General features: G+C 41.2%; 1 protein-coding gene across 2 annotated transcripts in view; it reads left to right on the top strand.

Moving 5' to 3' along the window:
• Positions 1–13,136, top strand: part of RGS7 (regulator of G protein signaling 7) — a 495,704-nt gene that overhangs the window by 266,122 nt on the left and 216,446 nt on the right. For both annotated transcript variants that reach the window (XM_033939445.1, XM_033939446.1), the window contains exon 4: positions 2,390–2,496. In XM_033939445.1, the coding sequence (XP_033795336.1) occupies positions 2,390–2,496 (107 nt within the window). The remainder of the gene's footprint in view (positions 1–2,389; positions 2,497–13,136) is intronic.

The raw sequence follows: 13,136 nt of genomic DNA, 5'->3' as shown, positions 1-13,136 counted from the left end.
AAGAAGAATCCCAAGTGTTCCTTCAATCTATCCAGTTCCTCTTCAGGTTTTTACCATTAGTTCATTGTTGGCTCCCAGGGTATCTTCAAGATGCCTTTTCTGATGTTTCCTAGCCAAGGGCATCTAGAATTCCAGTACTTGGGACTTTCCTTTCTGAAAGAGAAAAACAAATAACAAATGCACAAATACTGTACAATGGGAAATACAAAGTTCTTCTCCAAGTGCAGCCACTTGACTAGGTAAAGAGAGGTGAACTGAAACCCAAGGATGAAAGATTGTTAGTTATATCCTGTGGAGAGCAGATTACAGACTAAATGGTTTATATGACGCACTGGAAAGATTCTGTAAGAAAGAGCTGAGAACAGTTTCTCATCTAGTAGCTGACTGATAGCAGAACATTTCTATATGGAAAAACACAACAATCTTTTTTGGATCCTTTCCGCTTTGGCTGTACTTCCTTTGCATTGCTAATCTCATAACCTCAAATTATGAATTGGTTTAGTCTTTCACTTTGGCTGCATCAGCTACTTCTGCTTACATGTGCCTCAAACTATCCAAGGTTGACTCAATTTGACAAATATCATTCATAATGAATGAGATTGGAGCACTACAGTATGTTAATATAAAGGCATGCCCTAAGTGCTGGTTTCATGTATACAATTTACTATGAATAAGTAGATATTTTTCTCAGCTCCAAGGTCTCATCTCATTTCTATAAGTGTCACAGGGGCTTTAAAAGCCTGTTTTGCAAGGTATCATCTAAAAAATATTTGTCATCTGCCCTATATGCTTTATGACATAATTAATAGTTGACTGATCCAAGCCTCAGCCCTCCTGATATTTAGCACTATTTATCCTGGTTTCTTAAATAGCGCTAAGCCAGCTAAGTGCTAAAATTTAGTGTGAGATGGCCACTGAATATTAGCACGTAGCAGCTAGCCTGCTATGTCGTGCAACTTTGCCGGCTATCCATTAAATTTAAAGCTAAATTTAGCAACCAAATTGGGCTGTATAAATAGCTGATCTTTCTTTGGTTGCTCAAACTTAACCAGCCAGCACCGAATATTGACTAATGCTGGCTTTTACTAATGTGGTAGAACTTTTTATTTATTAAAAAAAAACACATTATTACTCACCACATCCTACTATTCTGAGTACGTCACTCTATAAAAAATACTTACTGTGGGCCGGTAAGGTAAATGCTCTGATGGTTATAGGAACTGAATGTTTGTCGGAGCATTTACCTTGTTAGCCCGCTGTAAAAAGCTCTACTGTGGTTTAGTAAAAGGAGTCCTAGAAGTCAATTAAGTTTATAGCAGCCAAAAATAAACTGGATATTCCATGCCAGTCACTGAAAATGGCCTTGGTTTGAATTGGCTCAGTGTCATTTTTTAGAACATTCAATACAGGTAAGCTCGTATTAGCTTTAGAAGAGGTGGGTTTTTTGCAGGCTATATAGGAAACTGCAAAGGGTTCATTATGAATTGCTCTATTGGAGTACAATAATTGGGAATTATTGTACTCCAACAAACATGTGTCTGTATATGGCCGTTTGGTGAAGGATGTGCTGGGGAGGGCTTCAATGGCTGGGAGAGTGTAGATGTGCTGGAGTAGGTTTTAACGGAAATTTTGGCAGTTGGAACCCAAGCATAGTACCGGGTAGAGCTTTGGATTCTTGCCCAGAAATAGCTAAGAAGAAAAAAATAAAAATAAAAATTTAAATTTAAATTGAATCAAGTTGGGCAGACTGAATGGACCATTCGGGTCTTTATCTGCCGTCATCTACTATGTTACTATGTAGACAATAATATCCTCTGGATTTTATATATCACGCCAACATTTAGGTGCACTTCCAAGATGCATGCACAACTTAATTTGCAAATGAGCTGTTAGTCATCAATTAGATGCTAACAACCAACTGCTGGGTGCCTAAATCTCACAGCGCACACCCCAGAAGGAAGCATGGCCATGGGATGGATATGGTCAAGTCAGGGGTGCTTTAAAAAGTTGTGTGCAGTGCTGTAGAATGAGATTCCATGGGGACGCAAGGATTTACATCAGGTTTGAGGAGGTGTAAGTCTGGCACCCAGAGTTGGTTGTGGTAATCAGCGCTAAACGCTATTCTTTAAAGAACATGCACTCTTTATAGAATAGTGCTTAGCAATGACATTTCCCTGCGGTCATTTTTGAGCACCATTTATAAAATCCCCCCCCCCCCTATGTCTTTAGACAAAGAAAAATAGATCAACAATATTTCTTGTATGCCTTGCAGTCATAAGTGTGTTCTCAGGAAAGATGTGAGCGATGTGATCCAAGGCACTATTCTCCATTATTTAAATTCAAGCAATAAAGTATTCTCTGCTATCTTCTTTTCTTTTGCATGGAACAGTGGAGGCACTGCATATGGGGACTTTAATGGCAGCCCATGGCTACTTCTTTCCAATCTCAGACCATGTACTAACGTTAAAGGATGATGGCACCTTCTATCGGTTTCAGGTAGGTCCTAAATGCTTAATTTTAAGTAGTCTTTGAGTAGTTATCTCAGCGTATTGTTAAAGTTAGGGGTTATTTTTCAGAGTTTTATGTCCATTACATTTAACTTGTAATGGCATGTGTGTGTCTGTTCTAAAATCTCTCTGTGTCTGGGTAAAATGTTAACCACACAAAATTACTGATATATGACATTTACTTCGACAAAAGGGATAGGGCTGGAGGCATGTTGGTGTCAGGCACTGTTAATTTATCCAGTTAGCACTAAAGTAATTTTATAATTATTAAAGCTCATAATTGAAGCCAATATGCTAATTAAGTTAGGTGCCTAACTTAGGTGCCTTTTATAGAATTTCTCTCTAAGTGGCATTTTATAATGTCAGCATATCACATAGATGGAGGTGCCATTAAAGGAGATATGTTTGAGGCACAGAATGGGCAGCCACTGGACAGGACTAGCTACAAGTGTGCAGCGCACATTCTTGTGGATGAAGTATAAAATGTATATTGAGTTCTACACCTGCTCTTTAGAGTTTAAACCTGATATAGTGTGCACTTTGAAGTTCTCTACTTTGTCAAAAGAAATTATGCACACTGTATTTTGAAAAGAAACTGCCATATACTCCAAAATCATGACTATTTGAAAGATATTGAATTGGTAGTTGCTTACGCCTTAGACAAGAATCTAAAGGAAAGGATAACTTTCTCAGCACTATCAGAAAAGACCTTTCACCATTCTAAAAGTGATCATTTAACCATATGTATTAATTCATTAAACACCCTTTGAAATATTTTATTTAAAAATATTCAGAGTAGTCTTATGACTTTTTTCTTTATCAAGGTATTTTAATTGGTTATATAAAAGAAAAAAGTTCAATAAAAATTTAAACAAATTACACCCCCCCCTTTTACAAAACCACAATAGCAGTTTATAGCACAGGCCAGCGTGCTGAATGCTCTGCGCTGCTCCTGACACTCTTAGAGTTCTTATGAGTGTCGGGAGCAGCTCAGGGCATTCAGTATGCCGGCCTGTACTAAAAACTGCTATTGCAGTTTTTTTTTACAAGGGGGGGGGGGGGGTAAATAAAAAAAATGTGCTTTTAAGTCTGATCTTGAGCATATGGGATCTTGGAAGGTTTAACAGCAGACTAATTCATTGCATTTATTTTATTTTGCTCTTCAATTCTCAGTCTCTCATCTTTCCTATCACCGTTATCATTTTTTTTCTATAGCGCTTTTTTTGTATCTATTATTTTTCTTCCCTATATTTTTTTATTGAAAATATTTTTATTTAGTCTGGCTAGATAGTCCTTTAATAGATGGTATGTATCACATAAAGGGACTCTTTTGGAAAGCTTAGCATGCGTTAACTGCTGAGAAGCTCATAGATATAAAATGGCATTTAGTGCATGCTAAGGTTTAGTAAAACGGCCCCAAAATTTGAAATTTGAAACACCGAGGCCCTCTTTTACTAAGGTGCGCTAACTGATTAACGCATGCTAATCGAATTAACACGCGCTAAATGCTAACGCATGCATGTTGGTCTGTGGATGTGTTAGCGTTTAGCGTGCGCTAAGTCGATTAGCGCGCGCTAAGTCGATTAGCGCACCTTAGTATAGAAACATAGAAACATAGAAATTGACGGCAGAAAAGGGCCATAGCCCATCGAGTCTGCCCATACCAATGACCCACTCCCTGATTCTTACTCCCCTATAGATCACACATGAATATCCCATTTTCTCTTAAAATCTGACACGCTGTTGGCCTCAATCACCTGCTGAGGCAGCTCGTTCCAATGATCGACCACCCGTTCGGTGAAGAAGTACTTCCTAGCATCACCTTGAAATTTCCCTCCCCTGATTTTCAGCGAGTGTCCTCTGGTTACCGAGGGCCCTGTAAGACTGAAGATTTCATCTTTCACCTCTATACGCCCCGTGATATATTTAAAGGTCTCAATCATGTCCCCCCTCTCTCTTCGCTCCTCCAGTGAGTACATCCGCAGTTTTTTTAACCTTTCTTCATACGTGAGATCCCTGAGCCCCAAGACCATCCTGGTAGCCATTCGCTGAACCGACTCAATTCTCAACACATCTTTCCGGTAGTGTGGTCTCCAGAATTGAACACAATACTCGAGATGAGGTCTCACCATGGATCTGGCATTATGACTTCAGGTTTTCTGCTGACAAAACCCCTACGGATGCAGCCCATCATTTGTCTTGCCTTGGATGAAGCCTTCTCTACTTGATTGGCAGCCTTCATATCATCGCTAATGATCACTCCTAAATCACGTTCCACCGTGGACCTGGACAAGGTTTCACCATTTAGTGTGTAAGTTCTGTGTGGATTTTTTTTGCCTAGGTGCATTACTTTACATTTTTTAGCATTGAAGCCTAGCTGCCAAGTTGATGACCACTGTTCCAGCTGTCGTAGGTCCTGCGTCATAAAGTCAGGCATACTGCTTTTATGTATTATGTTGCATAGTTTGGCATTGTCGGCAAACAGAGGGGGTGAGTCTTTTTTCATCCTGTAGAGCTTACATTCAGAATCATTTTTCAAAACTGTAGCACAGCAGGTGTCATATAGCTTCTCATTGTAGGTCCTTGTGACTCTGGGCAAGTCACTTAAACCTTCATTGCCCCAGATACAAAATAAGTACCTGTATATAATATGTAAACCACTTTTCATTCCGTTCATTAGTTCATTCTGTAACTAGCAGGTACTCTTTGTGAGTAAAACTGTTAGACCAGATAGAATTTAAGTTCAGTAATATTTTATTGACATTTAAACTACAAATAACGGAACATCGCCACACCCACAAGGCACCAACAAGAGCCAGGTTTCATAAATTTGTACATCAGTCTGACGATAAGAATCCAACAAACTCTATACTTTAGGAATATGGCAATCACCTCTGTTTTATAATGGCTACTTCCTCACTAAACAGCATTATTACTGATATTTATAAATTTAGATTATTAGTTTAACTATTCTATCTTTCCTTATGATGTAACTATAACACTCATTTTCTTGGATCTTTAGGGTTTTTTTTCCTTTGCCTTCAATGTTCTTTACTTTCCATGGGGTACTTTCTTTTCCTCCTTCTTATTACTGTATATATCTCCGTATGTTAGTGATGTCTTCTCTTAAATGCTTAATTAGATTGTGAGCCCGTTTGGGAAAGAGAGAGTAGCTCAATGCCTATATTTAGTATTGTAAACTGCTTAATTCCTATGCTCAAGAGGTATATCAAATGCAATAGATCCAATCCAATCCAACCCATTCCACCATGCACAATCTGAAAGTTCAGAACTATTCTTCCAGCAAGTCAAAATTTGCTGAATTGCTAAACACATTAATACAGGAGCGTGCTTTGGCACTGATGCTTGGCGCTGAGTGGCTTCCTGACTGGCTCCCTTTCTATTCCCTCCTATGTTCCAAGTTAGTGCCCCCTTCCTCCCTTCCTTCTGTGTCCCGTGTTCAAGTCATCTCCCTTCCTTCTGTGTCGAGTTCATGCCCACTCCCCCTTCTCTTCCTGCCTGCCAGCTGTTTTCCCAGAATCATGCCCCAACATGCTCCTTCCCCTCCCCCTTTTCTCCCTTTGTCCCAGAAAGATCATGTTCCCTTACTTATTTGAGCCGCACTTACTCTATCTGCCTTTAGTGGCTTGTTGGGGAGACCCACAGGCAGTGATTCACACACTGCACATGGCTGACCCACAAACCTTTCCTCAAACGTCAGCTCTGATGTCAGAGAGAATGTTTCCGGGTCAGCTACGTATAGCATATGAACCGCTGCCAGCTGTGCGTCTCCCTAACAAGCCGCTGAAGGCAGAAGGAGTGAGTGCAGCAAGGAGGTAACTGGGAACCTCCCCTCACCCGCTGACCCAGATGGCTTTCCTCTGATGTCAGCTCTGACATTGGAGGGAAGCCTTGTGGGTCGGCTTCTGAAGGGAGGGAGGAGGGGGGGCAGGCAGGGATCCCTGGCAGCGGCTTCAGTGGGTGGGGCTTGCAGCAAGGAGGGATTCCTGGTGGTGGCAGCATGACTTCGATGGGTGGGCAGGGAATATTCTCCGCAGCAGCCATGCTGCATACTCCCAGCAAGGTACGCGTGCCGTGTGGTGAAAAACACTGCTCTAGCTGAAGCTAGCAGTTGGCAGCACTTTTCCTTGGCTTCCACCACACTGCCCATCATGCTTGTTTTTTTGTGAAAACCTATCATGCATGGGAATGGGAGGCCTTGCTTGGCAGCAGCCTAGGAAAAGTGCCACCCACTGCTGCTGGATAGAAGCATGGCTTGGCCATTATAGGTTATGATTCTTTAATTGGGGAACCAAATGTCTTTGTGGCCCTCTGAGCCATGCCTCTTCAGATTATTGCTACTGTTACTATTGATTATTTCTATAGCTCTACCAGAGGTATGCAACGCTGTACAGAGTCACAAACAAGACAGTCCCTGCTCAAAGAGCTTATAATCTAAACAAAGGGTAGATCTAGTTATCACTTATTCTGACACTGTCTAATGGAGTGCCATTGCCATAGGCCCACCCAATAATCAGAATAGAATGCTAGGTATTATCAAGAAAGGTATTACAACCAGAACGAAAGAAGTTATCCTGCCGTTGTATTGGGTGATGGTGCACCTGCATCTGGAGTACTGCATCCAGTATTGGTCGCCATACCTTAAGAAAGATATGGCGATACTCAAGAGGGTTAAGAAAAGAGCGACGCGATTGATAAAAGGTATGGGAAACCTCTCACATGCTAAAAGATTAGAGAAACTAGGGATCTTTTCCCTGGAAAAGAGGAGGCTTAGAGGGGACATGATAGAGACTTACAAGATCATGAAGGGCATAGAGAAAGTGGAGAGGGACAGATTCTTCAAACTTTCGAAAACTACAAGAATGAGAGGGCATTCGGAAAAATTAAGAGGGGACAGATTCAGAACCAATGCTAGGAAGTTCTTTTTCACCCAAAGGGTGGCGGACACCTGGAATGCGCTTCCAGATGGTGTGATAGGACAGAGTACGGTATTGGGGTTTAAGAAGGGATTAGATGATTTTCTGAAGAAAAAGGGGATAGAAGGGTATAGATAGAGATCATTATACAGGTCCTGGACTTGATGGGCCGCCACGTAAGCGGACTCCTGGGCATGATGGACCTCTGGTCTGACCCAGCAGAGGCATTGCTTATGTTCTTGTGTAATCATAAAAGGGTATCAGCTCTGTCCATAATGCCTTCTTAGAATGACTTTATCCTCTAAACTAAGAACAATGCTATTAGTACAATCAGATTTTTGCCAATCACTGCAATGCACTCCAGAGATTTCTTATCCTGCCTCTCTCCCATCCTTGTTGAGTTTCTGAAAGAAACATTTTCTAACATAACTATTTTTTTCTAAATGGTAGAGGCTCAGAGTCAGAAGAACACAGACTTTCCAATTGTAGGACTAATGCTGTTTAGATATGCCACATAATGCTATTTACAGGATTCCATCTTGGCCATTCAGGGATCCCAGTGCCAGTGGACTTTGTACAACAGGTACAACAGCTGAACATGTTGGTCATGGCAGTACATAGCCATTAGTCTGTGTGATAGACAGACCTCTCACAGAGTTTCCAAACTAACCAGGTGCTAGAGGGCAACATATTCCTAGTGATAATCTTATATCTCACAGGTGTGTGATCTCTGTTGTCACATTTCAAACAACTTGCTGTATTGTAAAACATGGTAAGTATTAACAAATTTAATTTGATAAACCACAATATAAAGCAAAATATCAAAGTGATTTACAATAATAAACTACATAAACTAAGACAAGGAGAATAGGCAGGTATAATAAGTGGCCTAGGGCAAGCAGGCAGCATATTCTCACAAATGGGTGACGTCACCGATGGAACCCCAGTACGGATACTTGAAAAGTGAATCGCAACTTTAAGTTTTAGAAAGTTCACGATCAGCCCATACTGTGCATGTGCGAGTGCCTTCCCGCCCGACGTAAGCGCGCAGTCCCTCAGTTTCTTAGCTTCCGTGGAGCTAAGAAGACACATTTCAACAGTTGTTGAAAACTTTTTTGCCTTCCTGCTCTTATGTCAGTGACTTGTTAGTCATTTTCGTGTTCTTTTCTTCTTTTATTTTTGTTAGTTACTTCAGTTAAAAAAAAAAAATCTGTTTTTATCCCTCGTGGGTTTTTGGCCCAGTGGGGCCTGTTGTACCACCTTGGCCTCCGATTTCAATTTCGCTGAGGCAGTCTTACCGTCGATGTCATGCCTACATATAGGATTTAAGAAGTGCAGTCGCTGTGCTTAGCCCATTTCTGTGACTGACCCATAGAAATATAGAAAATGACGGCAGAAAAGGGCCACGGCCCATCTAGTCTGCCCACACTAATGGCCCATCCCCTAACTACCTCCATGAAGATATCCCATATGCCAATCCTATCTTTTCTTAAAATCTGGCACGCTGCTGACCTCAATTACCTGTTGTGGAAGATTATTCCAGCGGTCAACCACCCTTTCGGTGAAGAAATATTTTCTGGTGTCGCCATGAAATTTCCCATCCCTGATTTTCAATGGATGCCCTCTTGTTGCCATGGCCCCAGAGACCCAAATATAGAAAAAAACGTAAAAAAATGTTTTTGAACGTTCACATGTTGTTATAGGAGGCTTGTGATCCCTAAATCAGTGTTTTTTTTTTATTTTGACATTTTAGTAACTTTTGGGGAGGATGTTGTAAAATTGCAACGCTGGGCCTGTAAGGTAGCAGAATTTCAATAGTGTCACTCTCTCTCTGAACACATGTAAGGAATAATTAAAAGTTTATTTGTACTTTACAGCTTATAAAGACCCACCTAAGTTTATGTATATACACAACAACAATAGTATAATAAAGAAAAAAGTAATTTTTATTATCAATTTAATACAAAAAATGAGTATCATATAAAAACGCAAATTTTTCCCTGTGAAGCGCCCATTGACTTCTATCAGCGGTAATCAAGAAATTTCGTGTTTTTGCACAAAAAATTTCATGTTAGCGCAAATACAGGTAAAAACGGCCACGCTATGAAATAGCACTTGTGCTATCTTCATAGCACGGTTTTGTGAATCGAGCCCTATATGTGCATGTTTTATTTGTTCATTTATTCAGTTATGGTAGTTCCAAAAACAGTTATTTTGCTCTGAAAAGCACAGGCGAACATTGCACTTCCTGCAAAGTGTGTTGGTATAGCCTTTTGCACAGTGTCGGCACCGTCCTCTATCGGCTTTGATGGGAAAATGTCCAATCATGTCCTTGCAAACTTCCTTTGGAGGGTGTGCATTTGACTTTTTGGCTGTCATGGCAGCTGAAGAACCTCCATCATCTGTAAACTGCCTCTTTTGGGAAGTCAAGGTGCCCCCTCTTGATGAAACTGGGCTTGCAGATGGTCGCCCTCGCTTTGACACTGACCCAGCCGTTCCGATCAGGATAAGAGAAGATGCCAACTGGGCCTGAAACATTCTCCTGTTTAGCATCTGTTTCTTTGGGATATCCAAAGCTTTGCAGTCCCTTTTGTACAGGAGCCAAGCATTGATCACAGCTAGGTTAATGGTGTGCCAGAAGATGTAAAGGTACCAGCGGTAGGACTTCAGTGGAAACTTGTATTTTGCTGCAAATGAGTCTAACAAATCCACTCCGCCCATGAATTTGTTATAGGCAGCCACGATATAAGGCCTCTCAACTTCAACAAATCTTTTGGCAGTTTTGTCCCAGCGTTGAATCTTCTCCACTGGTTGTGGGCCAGCAAAGGAAGACACAAGTGTAACCTGTCTGTTGTCAAACCATTTCACAGCACAAATGTTGTGATTTGACTCCACTCTGACATCAAAGCTTCCTCTTCCCTTTTTCTTCAAGCTTTTCTCATCCTCAAGATTACAGTTTGGAAGGCGCACTTGTCTGGCTGTTCCTGTGTAATGAATTCCACAATCCAGCAGCCTAACTATCAATGGGATGCTGGTGAAAAAGTTGTCTGCATAGATCTTGTAGTTGTGACTATGTGGAAGTGTGGAAGCAAGTTTCATCACAACATCCCCTGATAGTCCAAGTTCAGATCTTGCCCGTATTCCATTCACACTGCCTTGGTACACATCAAAATCACAAAGTATACCAGAGATTCCAGTCCTTGCCCACAGCTTGAACCCCCATGGGTTTGGCTTGCCACGCATGTACTGTTTGATGCTGCTGAATTTCCCCCTGAAAGGGATCATCATTTCATCAACAGAGTTATGTTCTTCAGGGACCACTTTTAGGCATTTCTCTCTGAAAGCATCAAGCCATGGTCTGAGTTTCCAGAGTTTGTCACTTTTTTGTTCCATCTCAGACACGGTTAGATTGTTCACAAAATGTAATGATGTCAACAGAGACTGGAATCTGTTTCGTGACATTACATCAGCGACAGGACTGTATCTTGTGTCTGCTTCCCAGTACATACGGACTCCAGGCATTTGGACAAGACCCATCTTCAGATACATGCCAATCATCTGCTCTATTTCCTTTGTGTTTGTGTTTATAGATGATCCTTTCTTCTGAAAACTGTACTGATTTGTGCTATCTGCCAGAGCGTTGATCATATCTTCTGTCACAAACTTCTGAAAGTACTCCAGTGGTGTGCAGAGGGAATGGACATCATTACTGACATCCTGACCAGAAAAATCAGTACTGGGAGAGATGAAATTCTTTTTCAGCCATCGATATCTGTCACGGGGCCCAGTCTTGGCATCAGGATGTTCTGCCTCTGTTGGGATGATTTGAACATCAGAAGTTAGGTGGTCATCGGGTAATTTATTTTCCTTGTCCACTTCACCGATAACTCCATATTCCACAACTTCTATCAAGTAGACCTATTGTTCAATTAGACATGCAAACACTTTAATCCTCACCTCCTGGAGATTTATCACCTTCTCAAGTTTAAAGTGCAGACAAAACCTTGCTATCACTTTGACCCACTGTTGTAAAATTACAACATAGAAATAACCAGCTCTAAATCTCTTAAAATCAGTATATTCAATGATGTCATAAAATCTGCATGATCTACACATATTAATGATCACATAAAAAAATATTTCAAGCTTTTTACTTACTTTAGTCCTGATGTATCCCGTCCAAAACAACAAGATGATATACTCCAAAGCAGGCAACAGGGTTGTATGACTTCATGGCCAGATAAACAGACCTATTTACACATTCAACCATCCAATGGTGTTGCAGAACTGAACAATAGGTTCTATTAGTAATGTACATGAAGTTTTAAAAAGAAAAAAAATGGGGGAGGGTTTATTTTGTAGCCTTAAATGTGATGTTGTAATATTACAACACTGGGTCTCAGGGGAGTGCAGACAAAACCTTGCTATCACTTTGACCCACTGTTGTAAAATTACAACATAGAAATAACCAGCTCTAAATCTCTTAAAATCAGTATATTCAATGATGTCATAAAATCTGCATGATCTACACATATTAATGATCACATAAAAAAATATTTCAAGCTTTTTACTTACTTTAGTCCTGATGTATCCCATCCAAAACAACAAGATGATATACTCCAAAGCAGACAACAGGGTTGTATGACTTCATGGCCAGATAAACAGACCTATTTACACATTCAACCATCCAATGGTGTTGCAGAACTGAACAATAGGTTCTATTAGTAATGTACATGAAGTTTTAAAAAGAAAAAAATGGGGGAGGGTTTATTTTGTAGCCTTAAATGTGATGTTGTAATATTACAACACTGGGTCTCGGAAAAAGAGATCCTCTTTCACCTCGATACGGCCCATGACATATTTGAACGTCTTGATCATGTCTCCCCTCTCTCTGCATTCCTCGAGTGAGTACAGCTGCAACTTACCCAGTCGTTCCTCATACGGGAGATCCTTGAGTCCTGAGACCATCGTGGTGGCCATTCACTGAACAGACTCAACTCTCCGCACATCTTTTTGATAATGTGGCCTCCAGAATTGTACACAGTATTCCAGATGGGGTCTCACCATGGATCTGTACAACGGCATTATGACCTCGGGCTTACGGCTGATGAAACTTCTACGGATACAGCCCATGATTTGTCTAGCCCTGGATGAAGCTTTCTCCACTTGATTGGCAGTTTTCATGTCTTCGCTAATAATCACCCCAAGTCACGTTCTGCTATAGTCCTTGCTAGGATCTCACCATTTAGGGTGTAAGTCCTGCATGGATTTTTTGCTGCCAAGGTGCATGACCTTGCATTTTTTGGCATTGAAACTTAGTTGCCAAGTCTTTGACCAATACTCCAGCAGGAGTAGGTCCTGCGTCATACTGTCGGGCATTGAGCTTTTGTCGGGCACTGTGTTTTCATCTGTTGTGCAGTTGCCTACTATGTTGCATAGTTTGGCATCATCGGCGAATAATGTAATTTTACCTCGAAGCTCCTCAGCCAAGTCTCTTACGAAGATGTTAAATAGGATCGGGCCCAAGACCGAGCCCTGCGGCACTCTGCTGATCACCTCCGTCGTATCGGAGAGGGTACCGTTTACCACTACCCTCTGAAGTCTACCTCTAAGCCAGTCCCTAACCCATGCGGTTAATGTTTCACCCAGTCCCATCGAACCCATCTTGCTCAATAACCTGCGGTGTGGGACG

This window comes from Geotrypetes seraphini, chromosome 3, assembly GCF_902459505.1.
Source record: "Geotrypetes seraphini chromosome 3, aGeoSer1.1, whole genome shotgun sequence".
NCBI lineage: Eukaryota > Metazoa > Chordata > Amphibia > Gymnophiona > Dermophiidae > Geotrypetes > Geotrypetes seraphini.
The sequence above is the reverse complement of the archived record's forward strand: the minus strand, read 5'-3'. Positions and strand labels throughout refer to the sequence as shown.